Source organism: Mercenaria mercenaria, chromosome 1 (assembly GCF_021730395.1).
Source record: "Mercenaria mercenaria strain notata chromosome 1, MADL_Memer_1, whole genome shotgun sequence".
Classification (NCBI taxonomy): domain Eukaryota; kingdom Metazoa; phylum Mollusca; class Bivalvia; order Venerida; family Veneridae; genus Mercenaria; species Mercenaria mercenaria.
Genome location: NC_069361.1, coordinates 39,211,389 through 39,230,239, shown reverse-complemented (window position 1 = coordinate 39,230,239; position 18,851 = coordinate 39,211,389). Strand labels below are relative to the sequence as shown.

Sequence of the window (18,851 nt, the reverse complement as noted above, 5' to 3'; positions counted from 1 at the left end):
ATAAAAAATATCAGTTTGCTGTATGTAACCTATGACACCCTTAATTTTGGAATATGAAGGGATAAACGTCTGTATCATTGTGTCAGCAATGACTAAAACTGTGTATTTAAACTAATTTTTGTTAGACTGAAATAAAAATGCATTCAAATCAAATAAGATAAAATATATGGCAAACACTAATTGAATGGAATATAAATAATTAACAATGAAAAAGCTGCTAAAATGTAAAAGTAAACAAATAAAATACAAAACAGGTAAAATATCAAACAATCAGATCCTGAATAACAGAAAAAAAATAATCAAAAACACATGCATGAAGACAAGTGACTGGAAAAAACCCTGAAAAACCCTGTATTTCATTACAGTTTAGCTGCTCAATGGAATTATAAAGGGACCATTTGAGCCATGCCATGAGAAACCAACATAGTGGCTTTGTGACCAGCATGGATCCAGACCAGCCTGCATATCCACGCAGTCTGGTCAGGATCCATGCTGTTCACTAACTGTTTCTCTAAGTAATTGTAATAGGCTTTGAAAGCGAACAGCATGGATCCTGACCAGACTACGCGGATGTGCAGACTGGTCTGGATCCATGCTGGTCGCAAAGCCACTATGATGGTTTTCGCATGGCGCGGCTCATTTTATAAATATTCAGTGATTGGTGGTAAGCTATTTGTTTGTTACTATCCAGTTTTTGTTGTGGATGAACCCAGGTGTCCCTCCAGGCATTACTTCAGTCATGGTGGGCACTTCGGCATATTAATCTACTTTTTAGAAACTAGCTGAACGGCTTTTCATTTGCAGACATTTTTTAAATCCCAAGATGGGTTTCAAACCTATAGAAGCGAGTGATTCAAAGTCTGTGAACTTAACCACTCGACCAAAACAAACTACCGCAGTCTACCTATATTTTGACTATCAAGTTAGTACTAAAACAGATTTGTTTTATTATGATTTATTTGCCTGCCATTTGAAACAAAATTATCAAGATTATTAAAAACAAATCGAATGGCCCTTAAATAATTTTGAGCAGATTGTTTCAAGTATATTAGAGTTCCTTATCTAACTGATCTTCGGTACATGTATACTTGGAGAAAATGAGTTATTTAGCAGATGAAATGTGGAAATTTCATACTTCTATGAATACAGTTAGGTGCAGGACTTCACTCTTTATTTCAATAAACTTTATAGATGCTAAATTTATAAGCTAAGATTCAGAAATCTGCAAAACACATTTAAGCCCTACACATTCAAAACATACTTGAAAAACCTAGCCATGTACATCACTAGATGTATGTGTAGCAAACAACATGATTTACATACAATTATTCTGGACAATTTTCAGCATCTTCTACTTTTATAAGGGTATTCAACATTTACCTGTCTTGAAATCTTTCTACACGTTGGTGTACATTTACCTTTAAATCTCGACATCTCTAAATAGTATACCTGGGATATTATTTGAAATACTGATACATTTATTTATTTATTTATTTGGGTTTTACGGCGCACCAACAAAGTATAGGTTATATGGCGCCAAACAGGACTACAAATTTTGGTTTCACATCTCATTTACATTGAAATACTGATACAATTTACAGGACTAAAAATGATTTTGACTGAAAATATTATGTGAGGTAATGTGATAAATAAGTACTGATAAATGAGTTTATATACATTCAAATAAAACTTACTGACCAGTTCTGATTAAATGTTGTATTTAAATACCTATCAAATGCAATATACATTACAACTTTTGGCTTTCAATATAATTATTAAACATCTACTGTGCAATTCAACTATTCTGTAACACGGTATTTTCCTTCATTTTTCTTTAAATAGTCTACAATACAATGTACCATTATTACTATACAGTCAAACCTGTGTTAAAGACCTCTCAACAGAGACCACCTCGCTCTAAAGACCACATAGTTTGTTTCCCATTTTTACATTTATAGTGTATTTTAACCTGTGAATAAAGACCACCTCCCAATAAAGACCACATTTTGGCTCTCCCAAGGGTGGTCTTTATACACAGGTTTGACTGTATAGCACTTTAAAGGTCTAAAATGGAAGTTTTAGGAACTTTTTAAATTTTCAAAATATTATTTTTTTTTTTCAAAAACAAAATACATGTATAAAAACAAAAAAAACATCTTCTTTGTGCCCTACAATTAAAAAAATGCAAGTATGACTCAATTATTTGTTGCTGGATCTATATTAAATATTCAGAAAATCTTAGTCGGCATAAAAACCACATACTCCTGTGACAACTGTATACAATTTTGAACTTCTTTTTCAAAACATTCATGGGCTTACATTTTACTAAGAAAACTATCTTTTTTGCTAATAAAACTAACTTGATTAAAAAAAGGTTTTTCCTGCAAATGGCAAACATTCCTGCTACCACCCCAAGAGATTTAAACCAAGGCATGCAACAAAGAACAAATTCAAAAAAAATTCCTGTCACAGATTAGGTGAATCAAACAGTCTACAGTGAAATCATCAATATTCATGAGGTTATCATTTTCATGGTCAAGTCAATCCACGAAATTAAAATCCCAACAAACAAGTAAAATGTCTGTTCATTTTATGTTCAAAATGTGAAATCCAAGAATTCATATACCCATAAAACAGCCGTTTTGTCTCAACCATGAAACTTCCTGTCCATAAAATGAAATGATTCCACAGTATATTATTATAATAACAACTAACACATCTCACTTAAAGGAACATACCCTATATCTAGCAGATTATATTCTCAAAACATAGATAATGTGTTCAATGAACATAAAATGATAAATAAATCAAGTTTTAAAGAACAACATATGGCGAACAAGGAGCTGCGTTCAATAAACGTTTGATGCCCCCGGTGGCATCCTTGTCGATACAAAGCAACCTAAGTCCAAAATGAGGTCAAGTTCAAACTAAGGTCAGGTGATGTCTGAAGATGAAGAATGGTCAAAGGTTACCTCTGCATTAGTATCAAGTCATTCTAGTTAGGGGTATTGATGCTAGACGAAACGGTCCCATTTGGTTAACCTCGTACAGACGGACAGGACAATCACTATATGCCTCCGCATCAGTAGATAGGCAGCTATCCACCCATTAATTGTACAACAACTTCTACATAAACTAGAAGATGCTTTTGCAAAAAAGCGCATGTCTCCCCCAATGCAAAGTGGTATAGGCAAGAAGTCAATAGGAGTCAGGAGCGAAAGTCAAAGAGACACTGATGGTTGGCTGCAATAGGGATCATCTACTTGGCATGTCCAGTCATCCTGCTAAGTTTCAACACTCCGGGCCTAGTGGTTCTCAAGTCACTGTTCAGGCTCCTGTGACCTTGACCTTTGATCAAGTGACCCCAAAATAAATAGGGGTCATCTACTCTGCATGTCCAATCATCCTATTAAGTTTCAACATTCTAGGTCAAGTGGTTCTCAAGTTATTTTCCGGAAATGATTTCACATGACCAAGCCCGTGACCTTGACCTTTAATAGACTGACCCAAAAATCAATAGGGGTCATCTACTCTGCATGTTCAATTATCCTATGAAGTTTCAACATTCTGGATCAAGAGGTTCTCAAGTTATTGATCGGAAATGGTTATCAATGTTCAGGCCCCTGTGACCTTAACCTTTAATGGAGTGACCCCAAAATCGATAGGGGTCATCTACTCTGCATGAGCAATCATCCTATGAAGTTTCAACATTCTGGGTTGAGTGGTTCTCAAGTTACTGACCGGAAATTGTTTTCCATGTTCAGGCCCCTGTGACCTTGACCTTTAATAGAGTGACCCCAAAATTAATTGGGGTCATTTACTCTGTATGTCCAATTATCCTATAAAGTTTTAACATTCTGGGTCAAGAGGTTCTCAAGTAATTGATCAGAAACAGTTTTCCATGTTCAGGCCCCTGTGACCTTGACCTTTAACAGAGTGACCCCAAAATCGATAGGGGTCATCTACTCTGCATGACCAATCATCTTATTAAGTTTCAACATTCTGGGTCAAGTTGTTCTCAAGTTACTGACCGGAAATGTTTTTCAATGTTCAGGCCCCCGTGACCTTGACCTTTAACAGAATGACCCCAAAATCGATAGGGGTCATCTGCTTTGCATGTACAATCATCCTATGAAGTTTCAACATTCTGGGTCAAGTGGTACTCAAGTTATTGATTGGAAATGGTTTTCAATGTTCAGGCCCCTGTGACCTTGACCTTTAACAGAGTGACCCCAAAAACAATAGGGGTCATCTACTCTACATGACCAATCATCCTATGAAGTTTCAACATTCTGGGTCAAGTGGTTCTCTAGTTATTGATCGGAAATGGTTTTCAATGTTCAGGCCCCTGTGACCTTGACGTTTGACGGAGTAACCCCAAAATCAATAGGGGTCATCTACTCTTCATGACCAATCATCCTATTAAGTTTCAACATTCTGGGTCAAGTGGCTCTCTAGTTATTGATCGGAAATGGTTTTTAAATGTTCAGGCCCCTGTGACCTTGACCTTTGATGGAGTGACCCCAAAAACAATAGGGGTCATCTACTCTTCATGACCAATCATCCTATGAAGTTTCAACATTCTGGGTCAAGTGGTTCTCTAGTTATTGATCGGAAATGGTTTTCAACGTTCAGGCCCCTGTGACCTTGACCTTTGACAGAGTGACCCCAAAAACAATAGGGGTCGTCTACTCCAGCAGCCCTACAACCCTATGAAGTTTGAAGGTTCTAGGTCAAATGGTTCTCCAGTTATTGCTCGGAAATGAAGTGTGACGTACTGACGGACGGACAGGGCAAAAACAATATGTCTCCCCCAGAGGGGGGGAGACATAATTATTGAATGATTTACAGTACTGCAACATATTTTAAAATGCTGATTTTATCCATATTGACTGGAATGCATAGCTTAAACGTATAGGATATGTTATAATACTTCCAAATATTCTACTATTTATGTTTTCAAGGCTTTTTTTTGTTTGACATCAGTTAGGGAATGTCCCTTTAACTGTGGTAAAATGAGGCATTTTTCGCCATATGTTGTTCTTTAAAAGTTTATTTATTTATCATTTTATGTTCATTGAACACACCTATGTTTCGAGAATATAATCTGCTAGATATAGGGTATGTCCCTTTAAAACATATAAAGTTTAATACTTACTCTAAAATCATTCAATATATCTGTAAATAAACTGAGCCCTTTGTAACACTTAAAGGGACTTAAACCTACTCAATAACAAGTGTTACAGTAATATCTTAATCTATCACATAATATCTTCAGAGTGGAATAAAGCTATTAAATAATTTTGGTATGATACAACTTACAAGACTAAGAACATTTCCACAAGACATTTCTGTTGAACTGACTTTGTCCATAATAGGTAAGGAGAGAAGAAATTACAATGTTTCAGCAAAAAAAGCTAACATGTAATAAAAAGAATATTACTTGAATTTGTGCAATATAGAAGTGTCTCACATTTCATTATTTTATTCAACTTGTTCAATAATTCAGTATGAAAAGACACTCATGAAATATCCAATGTTTTCACCTTACAATGAATTAAGTTGAAAATACCAAGTATACTGGTACATTGTACTGGTATAAACATTTGTTTTCCATTTTTGACTTTTTATTGCTTTATTACACAAAATTTTATTATTCTCTGACTAATACTTTTAAAAGCTTTCCTATATATTTTCAGACTGCCTTTTTAGAAAATCAATACTGTACAGTATAGACAAATAAATACAAGCACTTTCTCAATTTCTGAAACTTTACAATAAGTTTAGAGAGAAATCTATCAGCAAAACTATAATTCATCAAAAGTTTACCCTGTCAATAGTGAATTACCCTTTCTCAAAGTGTACAACTGCAAAAATATGAGTGTTTACTTAATTTAACGATGACAAATAAAAAAAAGAGTATCATTTCTTGTAGCGGGTAAAATCATTTGTGAGAGGAAACAATTTTGACCCCAGGGTAGACACCAATTAAGAGCTTTACAAACAATTCTTTAATCATGAGGCAAATATATGTCTGTTTTACCAGCAATACATTCATTCACATAGTGTCATACATTATACTACATTTATACATTGCCACAAAAAAAAGCTCAAAGATTTGATATAACTTGAGATTTGAAACCAGACTCAGAAATCCACCATGCCATTGGTCATTTTATAGACTGTGCTCTGTAAAAACCAATCAGATGCTGCAAGTCAGAGACTGGTCTCAGATCTCTGCTCTATTGATATAAACATAGACATTGTTCTGTTTTAGATATCATAATTAATGAGCGGCACCATGAGAAAAACCAACATAGTGGTTTTGCAACCAGCATGGATCCAGACCAGCCTGCGTATCCACGCAGTCTGGTCAGGATCCATGCTGTTCTCTTTCAAAGCCTATTGCAATTAGAGAAACCGTTAGTGAACGGCATGGATCCTGACCAGACTGCGCGATGCGCATGCTGGTCTGGCTCCATGCTGGTCGCAAACGTACTATGTTGGTTTTCTCATGGCGCGGCTCATTTTATTCTTATCAAAGTTTCCAATGTCCTAGAAAGTTTGTTATATCTGCTTATTCAAACACATCCTCGAATAATGTTGTTTTTTTCTGATTATTTTATGCCAGTTTTCAATAACGACAGTAATATCCATTTGCTATATCTGAGAAAGACAGTAACATATATGCATAAATTAATCATTTTCTGACTCTCAAGCTGTCTGAGTATAAAAGTGATTTAATGACATATTTTGTTAGAATGGGCTCAAGTACAAAAATGTTATTCAGAGACTTTCAAATTCTGTATATCAAGGCATACAATAAAATAGATGAAATGACTAACAGCCACTCTCTATTAAGTATCTGAAAATTAACAAAAACAAGGAAGTGGCATATGCATTCACTAATACTTTTAGTACAGAAAATACAACAGAAAAACATTTTTAACAAGCTTATATAGTTTAAAATGATCCAACTTAATTACCCTTAGTTTAACTAAATGGATAGTATGAATATTACAGCTGTAATTATTTTGTTATATCTATAAAGGTCCATTACAACAATACTATACATGTAATTATTGTTCAAACATGTAATCATTTAGCCCTTAGCCTGCTAAATTTCTAAAATGGACTGGTCCATCATTCAATTTGGGCAACACCATTTATTATCTGAAAGGGTGTTCACTGAAAATTTACTGACTGAATAGCAAACAGTGCAGACCATGATCAGCCTTCACGGATGTGCAGGCCGATATCCGTGCAGGCCGATCTTGGTCTGCACTGGTCGCAAAGGCAGAATCACTTGCCGCCAGCAGGCTAAAGGTTAAAGAATATCTGAATCAAGTTTCTGCTAGCATCTGTGCATTCTTAAAAATGTTAGGATTCTTATAATTTAAGGAATACAATGTATTACGTTATTTGTGCAAAAAAGCTTCTCAGTAACCCCTCTGACTTCACTAATACTATATTTTTAATGTTTCAAACCTATGACTGTGTATGAAACAGGATAAGCAGAATAGGGTATATACTGAATATCTATCTGACAGGTACCTAACATCTAGACACTCGATAGTTAAAGCTATACAGAGTTGGATATGTGAGCAGACTGATAAATTAACAAGAATACTTATTTTGCATCCATTTCTGTTCATATATCTACATTACATTTGGGTTTAACTATTTAACTACTTTGACAGCATTGGATGCTAGGCTTATTACCAAACATTTTAAATCTCTTACGATTTAAGAACTAGACCCAGCTCATTTTTATAAACTAGTTTGAAATATCTAGACCCAGTCAATTTCTTATCAAATCAGTCTGAAACAACTAGACCCAATCCATTTCTCATCAAGTCAGTCTGAAACAACCAGACCTAGCCCATTTATTTTCAAATCAGCCTGAAACAACTAGACCAAGTCTGTTTTTTTTATTCAACTTCTACAACCACTGTAACATGGTAGACTGGTACCATATCCATTCATCAGTCGCTATCACTAGAGTCAGAATCAGACTGTGCCAGTCTAGGATCTCTCTCCTCTTCAACTTCTTCAGTTTCTGCATTCTCTGACACGGACAGACGAGCAGCTTCCTTGTAAACTGTACCAATTGCCAACAGTTCAGGATACTCATCCAAGTGTTCAATTTCGATACGATATTCATAATGTGCCGATGAGCGAACCCATTTTTCCGGAGGATTAGGATTTGTGACGGCAATGCTACGGATCTGAGACTGTGAAGTGGTACTGCAGGGCATTGTGAAGGAGACCTGGGTGTGAGTTTCAAATGATTCTGGAATTTCATCGTGTGGTCCCAACTCTAGCTTGAGTCGGAACAAATGACTTGTATAAGCACCTGAAACACATGAAATAATAAAATATTATCGTAAACCTTCAAAAGAAACTTGTAAATTATCAAATTATTTTCTGTTTTGTTTTTTTTTTCCCAAGAAAGAGTACCAGTAGTCTGGGCTATATTTACCATGTGTAACAGGGTAGTTTCTACTTATTTAATGGTTTACTGGTCAATAGTCAGAACTATTTGGACCTTTGCCAAATAGTTTTGACAACCGTAATGAATGGCAAGCATTCAATAAGTGTTTTATTACATCACATTAGAAAAACAAGCGGACCATGATGGTCCTGAATCGCTCACCTCTTCCCATATGACCCAGTTTTGAGTATGACGTCGTTTTTTCTATTATTTGACATAGTGACCTCGTTTTTGAGCTCATGTGACCCAGTTTTGAACTTGACCTAGATATTATCAAGATAAAAATTCTGACCAATTTTCAAGAAGATCCATTGAAAAATATGGTCTCTAGAGAGGTCACAAGGTTTTTCTATTATTTGACCTATTGACCTAGTTTTTGAAGGTACGTGACCCTGTTTTGAAGTTTATCTAGATATCATCAGGGTGAACATTCTCACTAATTTTCATGAAGATCTCATGAAAAATATGGCCTCTAGAGAGGTCACAAGGTTTTTCTATTTTTATACCTACTGGCCTAGTTTTTGACCGCACGTGACCCAGTTTCGAAACTGACCTAGATATCATCAAGGTGAACATTCAGATCAATTTTCATGAAGATCCATTGAAAAATATGGCCTCTAGAGAGGTCAAAAGATTTTAATAATTTTAGACCTACTGACCTAGTTTTTGACCGCAGTTGACCCAGTTTCAAACTTGACCTAGATATCATCATGATGAACATTCAGACCAACTTTCATACAGATCCCATGAAAAGTATGGCCTCTAGAGAGGTCACAAGGTTTTTTTATTATTTGACCTACTGACCTAGTTTTTTAAGGCTCGTGACCCAGTTTCAAACTTGACCTAGATATCATCAAGGTGAACATTCGGACCAATTTTTATGGAGATCCATTTAAAAGTATGGCCTCTAGAGAGGTCAAAAGGTTTTTCTATTTTTAGACCTACTGACCTAGTTTTTGACCGCACATGACCATGTTTCGAACTTGACCTAGATATCATCAAGGTGAACGTTCTGACCAATTTTCATGGAGATCTCATGAAATATATGGCCTCTAGAGAGGTCACAAGGTTTTTCTATTTTTAGACCTACTGACCTAGTTTTTGACCGCAAGTGACCCAGTTTCGAACTTGATCTAGATATCATCAAGATGAACATTCAGACCAACTTTCATACAGATCCCATGAAAAATGTGGCCTTTAGAGAGGTCACAAGGTTTTTCTATTATTTGACCTACTGACCTAGTTTTTGAGGCACGTGAACCAGTTTCGAACTTAACCTAGATATCATCAAGGTGAACGTTCTGACCAATTTTCATGAAGATCTTGTGAAATATATGGCCTCTAGAGAGGTCACAAGGTTTTTCTATTTTTAGACCTACTGACCTAGTTTTTGATGGCACGTGACCCAGTTTCGAACTTGACATAGATATCATCAAGGTGAACATTCTGACCAATTTTCATGAAGATCTTGTGAAATATATGGCCTCTAGAGAGGTCACAAGGTTTTTCTATTTTTAGACCTACTGACCTAGTTTTTGAAGGCACGTGACCCAGTTTCGAACTTGACCTAGATATCATCAAGATGAACATTCTGACCAATTTTCATAAAGATCCCATGAAAAATGTGACCTCTAGAGTGGTCACAAGCAAAAGTTTACGGACGCACGCACGGACGGACGACGGACACCGCGCGATCACAAAAGCTCACCTTGTCACTTTGTGACAGGTGAGCTAAAAAAATCATAATTTTTTCTTCTAGTTTTAACTTTAGCCCTGCAAATTTTAGTGTAGAATTATACACTAGTTAATAGCATGGTAGTTTATAAAAGGAGTCACTCAGTAATCAATAATATTTCATGACAAAGACAAAATATAATGTAACACAACTCAATAACGGTGACATCCATGTAAAAAGGTGGGCTGAGTGAGCTAAAATCCTCTGAAATGATAACCTTTGTTTTCTGACAGTCATAATTATATTTTTCTGCATTAGACCTGACCTTAAAGACTACTAATCATAAAATGCTTACATGCATCATTCTGATCTGATAAGAAGTAAGAAATCCATCTATATTCTTTTTAACATGCAATACTCTATTTGTTGGGTTTAACGTTGTACAGACACAATTATAGGTCATATGCGACTTTCTAGCTTTGATGGTGGACCCCAGATGCCCCTCCGTGCATTATTTCATCGCGAGCGGGCACCTGGGTAGAATCACCGACCTTCCGTAAGTCAGCTGGATGGCTTCCTCACATGAACAATTCAACGTCCCGAGTGAGGCTCATCCCAACATCGATGAGGGGCAAGTGATATGAAGTCAGCAACCTTAACCACTCGGCCACGGAGACCCCTTGCAATACTTTTAAGGAGAATTTCAAATATAGTTATAATACAGTCAAACTTCGTTAACACAAACTCGGATAATTTGTACACCACCAATTTGTACAAGTCCCGGAAATATTCTTGTAGAGAGAAATTTTTCCATGGCTCGAACAACCTATCACTCGAACAAATTTTGCTTGTCTCGTCGACTTCGAGTTAACGAAGTTCGACTGTAGTAGAATTTCTATATTTATAACCAGTTGCAAAGTTTTTCAGAGAATCTGAGGTTGATAAATAAAAGAGAGCAGTAGTCTAGATCAAATCTTGGTCATTCAGTATAAAGGTTGCTGAATATTTAGCATGAAGATTGACAGTTCAAACCCCACCAAATTTATTACCACATTTCATGCCAGAATCCAAATACCGGTACTGGCTTCTCTGAAATAGTGACTTGAGAGTGATAAAACTCAAGTTAAACAAAATTTGTATTAACTTACATCACACAAAGTCATATTACACAAACAGTTACCTTGGTTTCTGATTGGCAGTCTGGGAATTCTCCAAACAATTGACCTATATATATGTTCATATTTGGCTGTACCCACATCAGCTTCCATGAGAGCTTGGTTGAGGTTGCCCTGTGCCATCATTGTCAGACGCTCCAAACCTGGAAACAATTTTAATACAATATACTTTAATATCCTTTCATATGCACTAAAATCACTTGCATAATATCAACTAATACATACATGCCATATTTTCAGACGGTCAATAAGGGAGATTTGCCTCAACAGGGCTTTTTTTAAGGGAGATTTTAATTTGCTCATTTTTTACGCGCTAAATAGCCGTTTTCATGAAAAAAAATCATCAAGTTTTCTATATTGAATTGATTAGTACAGCCAACAGTTGTGTACAGAATGCAGGATTATTACTTATAGCACTTTACTTAATCCAAGGAAATTCAGAATTCCATGAAAGATTGAACCAGGAACTTTGATTTTGCTTTAATTTTATATATTGATGCTTCTGCATCTGGAGAGAGTGGTCTTTTTGACATGTTTTAGCATACAATACTCAAAAGATTGCGGAGATATCATGTCAAAACAGTCTTTTAAGGACAGTCATTTCTTTTCAGAAATGAAGTTGTTAAAACAAAAATGAATGTCGTTCTTTTGCTGGATTGTCCATATTTAGATTAAAATTATATGTATTTAGACTGGGAATTCTTCTGTCGATAATTATTGCAACATGACAATATCAAAAAGGAATGGCAGTCAATTCTTCGGGCAGTATGAGTTGCAGTTTATTTCATAAAATTCACTTATCCAAATTCATGTTTGTCCGAAATTCTGTGTAGTTTCTGACATTAACTCGCCATTTTTTTGATAAATCATGGTTGATTTTTTGCATGTTGTGCAAGCATTTAAATTGAGAAGCATAAACTCAGTGATAGCACTAAACTGTCTCATCCTCTGATGGCTCAATAAACATTGAGGTCAGCGAAAACGAAAGTACACTTTGGCAGGTGGTGGTAAAATGACGTAATTTTAAGACAGGTTTTCATATTGTTTTGAAAACTACGGATCAGCGACTTTGATGTTATTGAATCAGTCTAAAATCTCGCATGCACATGTTTACAATTGCCTATGGGTAAGATTAAATGGTTAATTGTTTGCAGATGGTGACAGTAGGTGGTAAGATAATTAATGCCTCAGGCGTGTATCTCTCGATAAACAAGCTAGGGATTATAGACAACTATCAAAATTATGTTTGAAGAGTAAATCCGGGCTACTCGATACTGAATTTCAAGTATTTCCTAAAGGTCTACACTGGGTCCGAGATACGATTTTTCGACAGAGGACTTTTTTTCTGAATTTATTTTTTTACGGGAGGTTTTCATGTCCCGGCAGGAGACCGGGAGATATACTGAAAATATGGGAGACAAAGTCTTCCGGCGGGAGATATGGCATGTATGCTAATATACAAGGGAAATGACTTTTTTTCCAAAAAACTTCAATGTCCAAACATGAGAAATGGATATACAGCAGTCAGCCAATGGAATGTCATTATATGGCTGCTCAAGGAAAATGGCTGCTTGTGACAAACTATATGGAAAGTTAGCTGACTGGCTGCTTTAGGCAAGTGACTATAATTGGCTGTAAAGGTAGGTTGTTATTAAGTGACTACAATGCCATTTTCTGTATGTTCTTACAACTTGTATTACCAGCATTCAATGACTGCAATCTTGATTTGAAACCATTAATATCTTGCAACTGGGTCAGTGTTAGTGCTACGGCTAGTATATCTGCACCATTGATCGTAAAGTTCTGCTCCCACAAGGACTTGAGATACAGCAATCTTGGTCATGCCATTTTAAAAATATGAGTTAGGAAACCAGTCTCAGACCTCCAGCATCTGATTGGCTAATTCTGAACACAAACTAGAAACTGACCAATGGCAAGTCTGCACTCTTAGACTGGTCTCCAAACTTATGCCCAGCATCTGATTGGCTAATTCTGAACACAAATTAGAAACTGACCAATGGCAAGCCTGCACTCTTAGACTGGTCTCCAAACTTATGCCCAGCATCTGATTGGCTAATTCTGAACACAAATTAGAAACTGACCAATGGCAAGCCTGCACTCTTAGACTGGTCTCCAAACTTATGCCCAGCATCTGATTGGCTAATTCTGAACACAAATTAGAAACTGACCAATGGCAAGCCTGCACTCTTAGACTGGTCTCCAAACTTATGTCCAGCACTCTTAGACTGGTCTCCAAACTTATGCCCAGCATCTGATTGGCTAATTCTGAACACAAATTAGAAACTGACCAATGGCCAGCCTGCACTCTTAGACTGGTCTCCAAACGTATGCTCAGCATCTGATTGGCTAATTCTGAACACAAATTAGAAACTGACCAATGGCAAGCCTGCACTCTTAGACTGGTCTCCAAACTTATGCCCAGCATCTGATTGGCTGATTCTGAACACAAATTTGAAACTGACCAATGGCAAGTCTGCACTCTTAGACTGGTCTCCAAACTTATGCCCAGCATCTGATTGGCTAATTCTAAACACAAATTAGAAACTGACCAATGGCAAGTCTGCACTCTTAGACTGGTCTGCAAACTTAAGCCCTGTAATGTAATTTACCATGTTTTGAATCATCATGGCTTCTTTAAAATTTTCTTTTGAGATTGTAAAATAACAATTTTCATGTGAAAAAGGCTTATATCACCTGCAAAATGACAATGATAAGCCTTTTGAGACATCACTTGACAAGATTACCAAATAAATAGCGCACAGAACCATCAATGAACATTGTCTCACAACTGTGTGACAACTTATAATGAATGGCCAGACGTTTAGTGTCAAACAGGAGTACCCTCTGCTTTTCAATGGGGACAGTTACTCGCATGTTTGATCTGCCTCAAAGAAAAGCTATATTCCCTAGTGTCATTTAAAATTCCTTTGTCTTTATTGCATATAGCCAGTAGCATAATTGCAGGATTCTTTCTTTCTCAAGTTCACATTAGAAACAGTCCACTGGGGAAACTCATTTTCACAAGAAAATAATTTCTGTGACAAAAACAGTATGACACTTCTAACATAGATGTTACTACAAGTTGCTGTTGAATGGAATCTTTGTTAAGATCTTCGAGAATCAAGAGAAAAAATCTATGGTCTGAAAGGGCATTAAACTGAAAAAGGATGTACTGAGCAATTCAAAGGAACATGCTGTGGTTATGTAATTACCATCCAATTACACATTTCAGTATAATGTGTTGCATTGTTTAAAATGTGTGGATGCTTAAAGGTGGTTAGTCAGATTTTGGTCAACTAACAGATTTCTTCGAAACTGTATACCCAACTGATCATTTACACTTATTTGTGCTCACCTAGTTTTTAATACACGTTGACCAAATTTTCGCTGGAAGTATTTCTAAAATATGATTTTCCTATCCTGGTTGCCCAACCAAGATAGCGTTGTTTTAGCATATATGTATAAATTTAATAAACAAATTTTGCGAAACGAATGATACAAATATCAGCACTGTTGTATTAAAGTTCTAAGATATTTGCATTGACAAGTGCATATTTTGCCAAAATTCATTAGAAATGCATTGGTTTATAAAATCATTGTTACCTCCCTTTGTCTATCTCAGTTGCGCAACCAAGATAGATTGAAAATAAATTAATTCCGTAGCTACAAGCTACTTTGAAACTTGCCTTTTGTTTCAGGTAGTTGAAATAACCCAATATTTATCAAAAGAAAATATGAAAGTAGAACTTACATTGAAATCAAAAGAAATAATGCACTTTTTAAACACTTCCATATTAAAGGGAGATAACTACAAGATTCAATAAAAAGTAATAAAATATGCATTTTTGTAATAGGGATCTAGCTCTATGTAATGGGTCTTTCTGTTCCTTAAATACAAATCTCTTAACAGAACATATGAAAGCTGAAAAATGTTAGAAAATGTTGCTCAAATGTGATTGACCACATTTAAGGCCATCAAACGTTCTTTAACAGACTTAGGTTTCAGTCATAAATCAAAATCCTGAAAATCTACAGTCTCTGGCCTGAAATCTCCTTCTTCCAATAGAGTTATATAGGGAAATTCTCGCAGCCAAAAGCCTAAAATCAGGACCAGTCCTGAAAACTCATAAACCTGTTTAAACAGCCCAAAGTATTTTAAGTCCAGATGTATCTACTTTAAACCACAATTTATTCAAAATAACAACAGTTTCTTAAAGTTCTGTTCTGTTTCTTTTTTCAAATTCGTTTTATTGATCCATTATTATACTTTTTGACTAAATAGATTGTAGCAGTTGAAATAGGATACAATCTTGCATTGCATCAAAACAGAATGCTTTCCATGGGAATTTGTAGTAAAATTAATTTTTTTATATATAAAAACATCAGGTACTTAAACAACAGTTACTGTAGCTAATGGAACATTATGACTTCTGGAAAACTCAATTTTGTTTTGGTCAGAAAAAGTGGTATACATAAGCAGTATATATGGTATACATAAGCGGTATATATGGTATACATCTATATTATATTACATACTTTTGTTTGTAAACTTTACTGTACAGCTTTAATTATATAGAGCTAAATGTTTTTAGAATTATATTTCAGAAAAAACAAATTAAACAGTCTTAAAGAATATTGCACACAGAGTCCATTAAATACCATAAATGATCTGCCTTCTTCCTTTGTGAAGTTCAGATTAGCAATGGTCCCTTGCGGGATTTATTTGGAAGATGAAATTATTCCATGACAAAAACCATATGAAACATTTCTGAAATGTTGCTGCAGGCTAACAGGAACATTTTGAAGCTGTTTATCAACTAATGAGATTGGAAATATGCTAATGATTACAGGGAAATAACTCTGATTTGAAATAATCTTAAGTTGAGCTAGTATTGTGAAATTTTAAACAGGCATATGTTAAGTTTTGCAGTTTAAATACATAAAATGATGTATGGCAATTTCAAAGCAATAACATATATTTGTATAGTACTTTGGCATAATGCACTTTTAGATGTTGATCATACAAAAATACCGATCACTATAACAACCAGAAAATACTGAAATTGCTAATTTGCCAATCAAATTTACAGTTACACTATATCCTAAATGTTTGATTTCAGCAGTCAGGTTGATAAACAGTTTTCTGCAAGCTTTTGGAGTGGTTCAAGAAGCAGCAACTTCAGACATTAAAAACAGCTAGTCTCAACAACAAGGATTTCTGATAAACAAGAGGGCCAAGATGGCCCTAGGTCGCTCACCTAAGAAACACACCATAACAGTGTAAAACATGTTTGACCTAGTGATTTCATGGAAACAAATATTCTGACCAATTTTCATTAAGATTGGACCAAAAATTGGTCTCTTGCGATAAAACAAGCATTTTCTTAGATATGACCTAGTTTTTGACCCCAGATGACCCATGTTCAAACTCGACCTAGATTTTATCAAGGCGATCATTCTGACCAAAATTCATGAAGATCAATTGAAAAATACAGCCTCTATCACATACACAAGTTTTTTCTTTGATTTGACCTAGTGACCTAGTTTTTGAACTCAGATAACCCATATTCAAACTCGACCTAGATTTCATCAAGGCAATCACTCTGACCAAATTTCATGAAGATCAATTGAAAACTACATCCTCTATTGCATACACAATGTTTTTCGTTGATTTGACCTAGTGACCTAGTTTTTGACCCCAGATGACCCATTTTCGAACTCGGCCTAGATTTTATCAAGGTAATCATTCTGGCTAAATTTCATGAAGATCAGTTGAAAAATACAGCCTCTATCGCATACACAAGGTTTTTCCTTGATTTGACCTAGTGACCTAGTTTTTAACCCCAGATGACCCATTTTCGAACTCGGCCTAGATTTCATCAAGGTAATCATTCTGACCAATATTCATGAAGATCAAATGAAAAATACCGCCTCTATCGCATACACAAGGTTTTTCTTTGATTTGACCTAGTGACCTAGTTTTTGACCCGAGATGACCCATTTTCGAACTCGGCCTAGACTTCATCAAGGCAATCATTCTGACCAATATTCATGAAGATCAATTGAAAAATACAGCCTCTATCGCATACACAAGGTTTTTCTTTGATTTGACCTAGTGACCTAGTTTTTGACCCGAGATGACCCATTTTCGAACTCGGCCTAGATTTCATCAAGGTTATCATTCTCACCAAAATTCATGAAGAATAATTGAAAAATACAGCCTCTATCGCATACACAAGGTTTTTCTTTGATTTGTCCTAGTGACCTAGTTTTTGAACTGAGATTACCCATTTTCGAACTCGGCCTAGATTTTATCAAGGTAATCATTCTGGCTAAATTTCATGAAGATCAGTTGAAAAATACAGCCTCTATCGCATACACAAGGTTTTTCCTTGATTTGACCTAGTGACCTAGTTTTTGACCCCAGATGACCCATTTTCGAACTCGGCCTAGATTTCATCAAGGCAATCATTCTGACCAATATTCATGAAGATCAATTGAAAAATACAGCCTCTATCGCATACACAAGGTTTTTCTTTGATTTGACCTAGTGACCTAGTTTTTGACCCGAGATGACCCATTTTCGAACTCGGCCTGTATTTCATCAAGGTTATCATTCTGACCAATATTCATGAAGATTAATTGAAAAATACAGCCTCTATCGCATACACAAGCTAAATGTTGACAGACGACAGACGACAGACGCCGGACGCCGGACATCGAGCGATCAGAAAAACTCACCTGAGCATTGCTCAGGTGAGCTAAAAAAAGGCTACAATCAAATGCCTTCACAATCCAGCAATGATTATTTAAAGTTTAAAAATTTTAAGAATATTCATGCTTTTGAAAACAAAACATTCTTAAACATTCTTTCTAGAGTCCTTTTCCTTGATGGAAGCACATAAAGAGATGGTATTTCCATTCCCTATTGACCCTCATAATTAAATGAGGCCATAACCCTTGGTTGGCCATACCAATTTATACACAGTGAAACACTATTCACTCAGGTGTATTGATGGTTTGAGCATCTGGACTTACTAGAGGCAGATCACTACCAAATCAAATGTAAGCCTCTGTTGGTCACAAGTAGTCAAAATATAAATAGCCCTAATCTTTCTTCCTTTCCTCATGCCCTTTCTTAATAGCTTTTTCTTTTACTCTACACCATTTCAGTATGTATGTGTAGCATTCTATCAAAATTGGCCTGTTCCTATCGCATGCTAGGTAAAAATGGCAGCACAGGGTTTCCACTATCCACAATTTTTTTTCCGCCACTTAAATTTTTTAAAGAAAAAGATGCGCGCGGCAGAGGACCAATAATGTCGAAAAAATTAGGATTAATATAATATTACTCAATTAGTTCTACATTCCACAAATAACTCAACAAGCAGATGCATACACATTAACATTGATTTATCATGTAAAGATAAGTAGTCAGTTCAAAATTATATACCATTTTTTTCAATCTCTTTTTCATTTCATACTT

The 18,851-nt window shown here is 35.7% G+C and overlaps 1 protein-coding gene across 1 annotated transcript in view; it reads right to left on the bottom strand.

Annotated features, from left to right (window-relative positions):
* Positions 1 to 6,364: 6,364 nt before the first annotated feature.
* The window catches only part of LOC123541193 (protein stoned-B-like), a 71,988-nt gene continuing 59,501 nt past the window's right edge, over positions 6,365 to 18,851 (bottom strand). Inside the window, exons 4-5 of the mRNA XM_053544905.1 lie at positions 11,350 to 11,487; positions 6,365 to 8,356 (exon numbers count right to left, since the gene is read on the bottom strand). Of these exons, the coding sequence (XP_053400880.1) occupies positions 7,986 to 8,356; positions 11,350 to 11,487 (509 nt within the window). The 3' untranslated portion in view covers positions 6,365 to 7,985. The remainder of the gene's footprint in view (positions 8,357 to 11,349; positions 11,488 to 18,851) is intronic.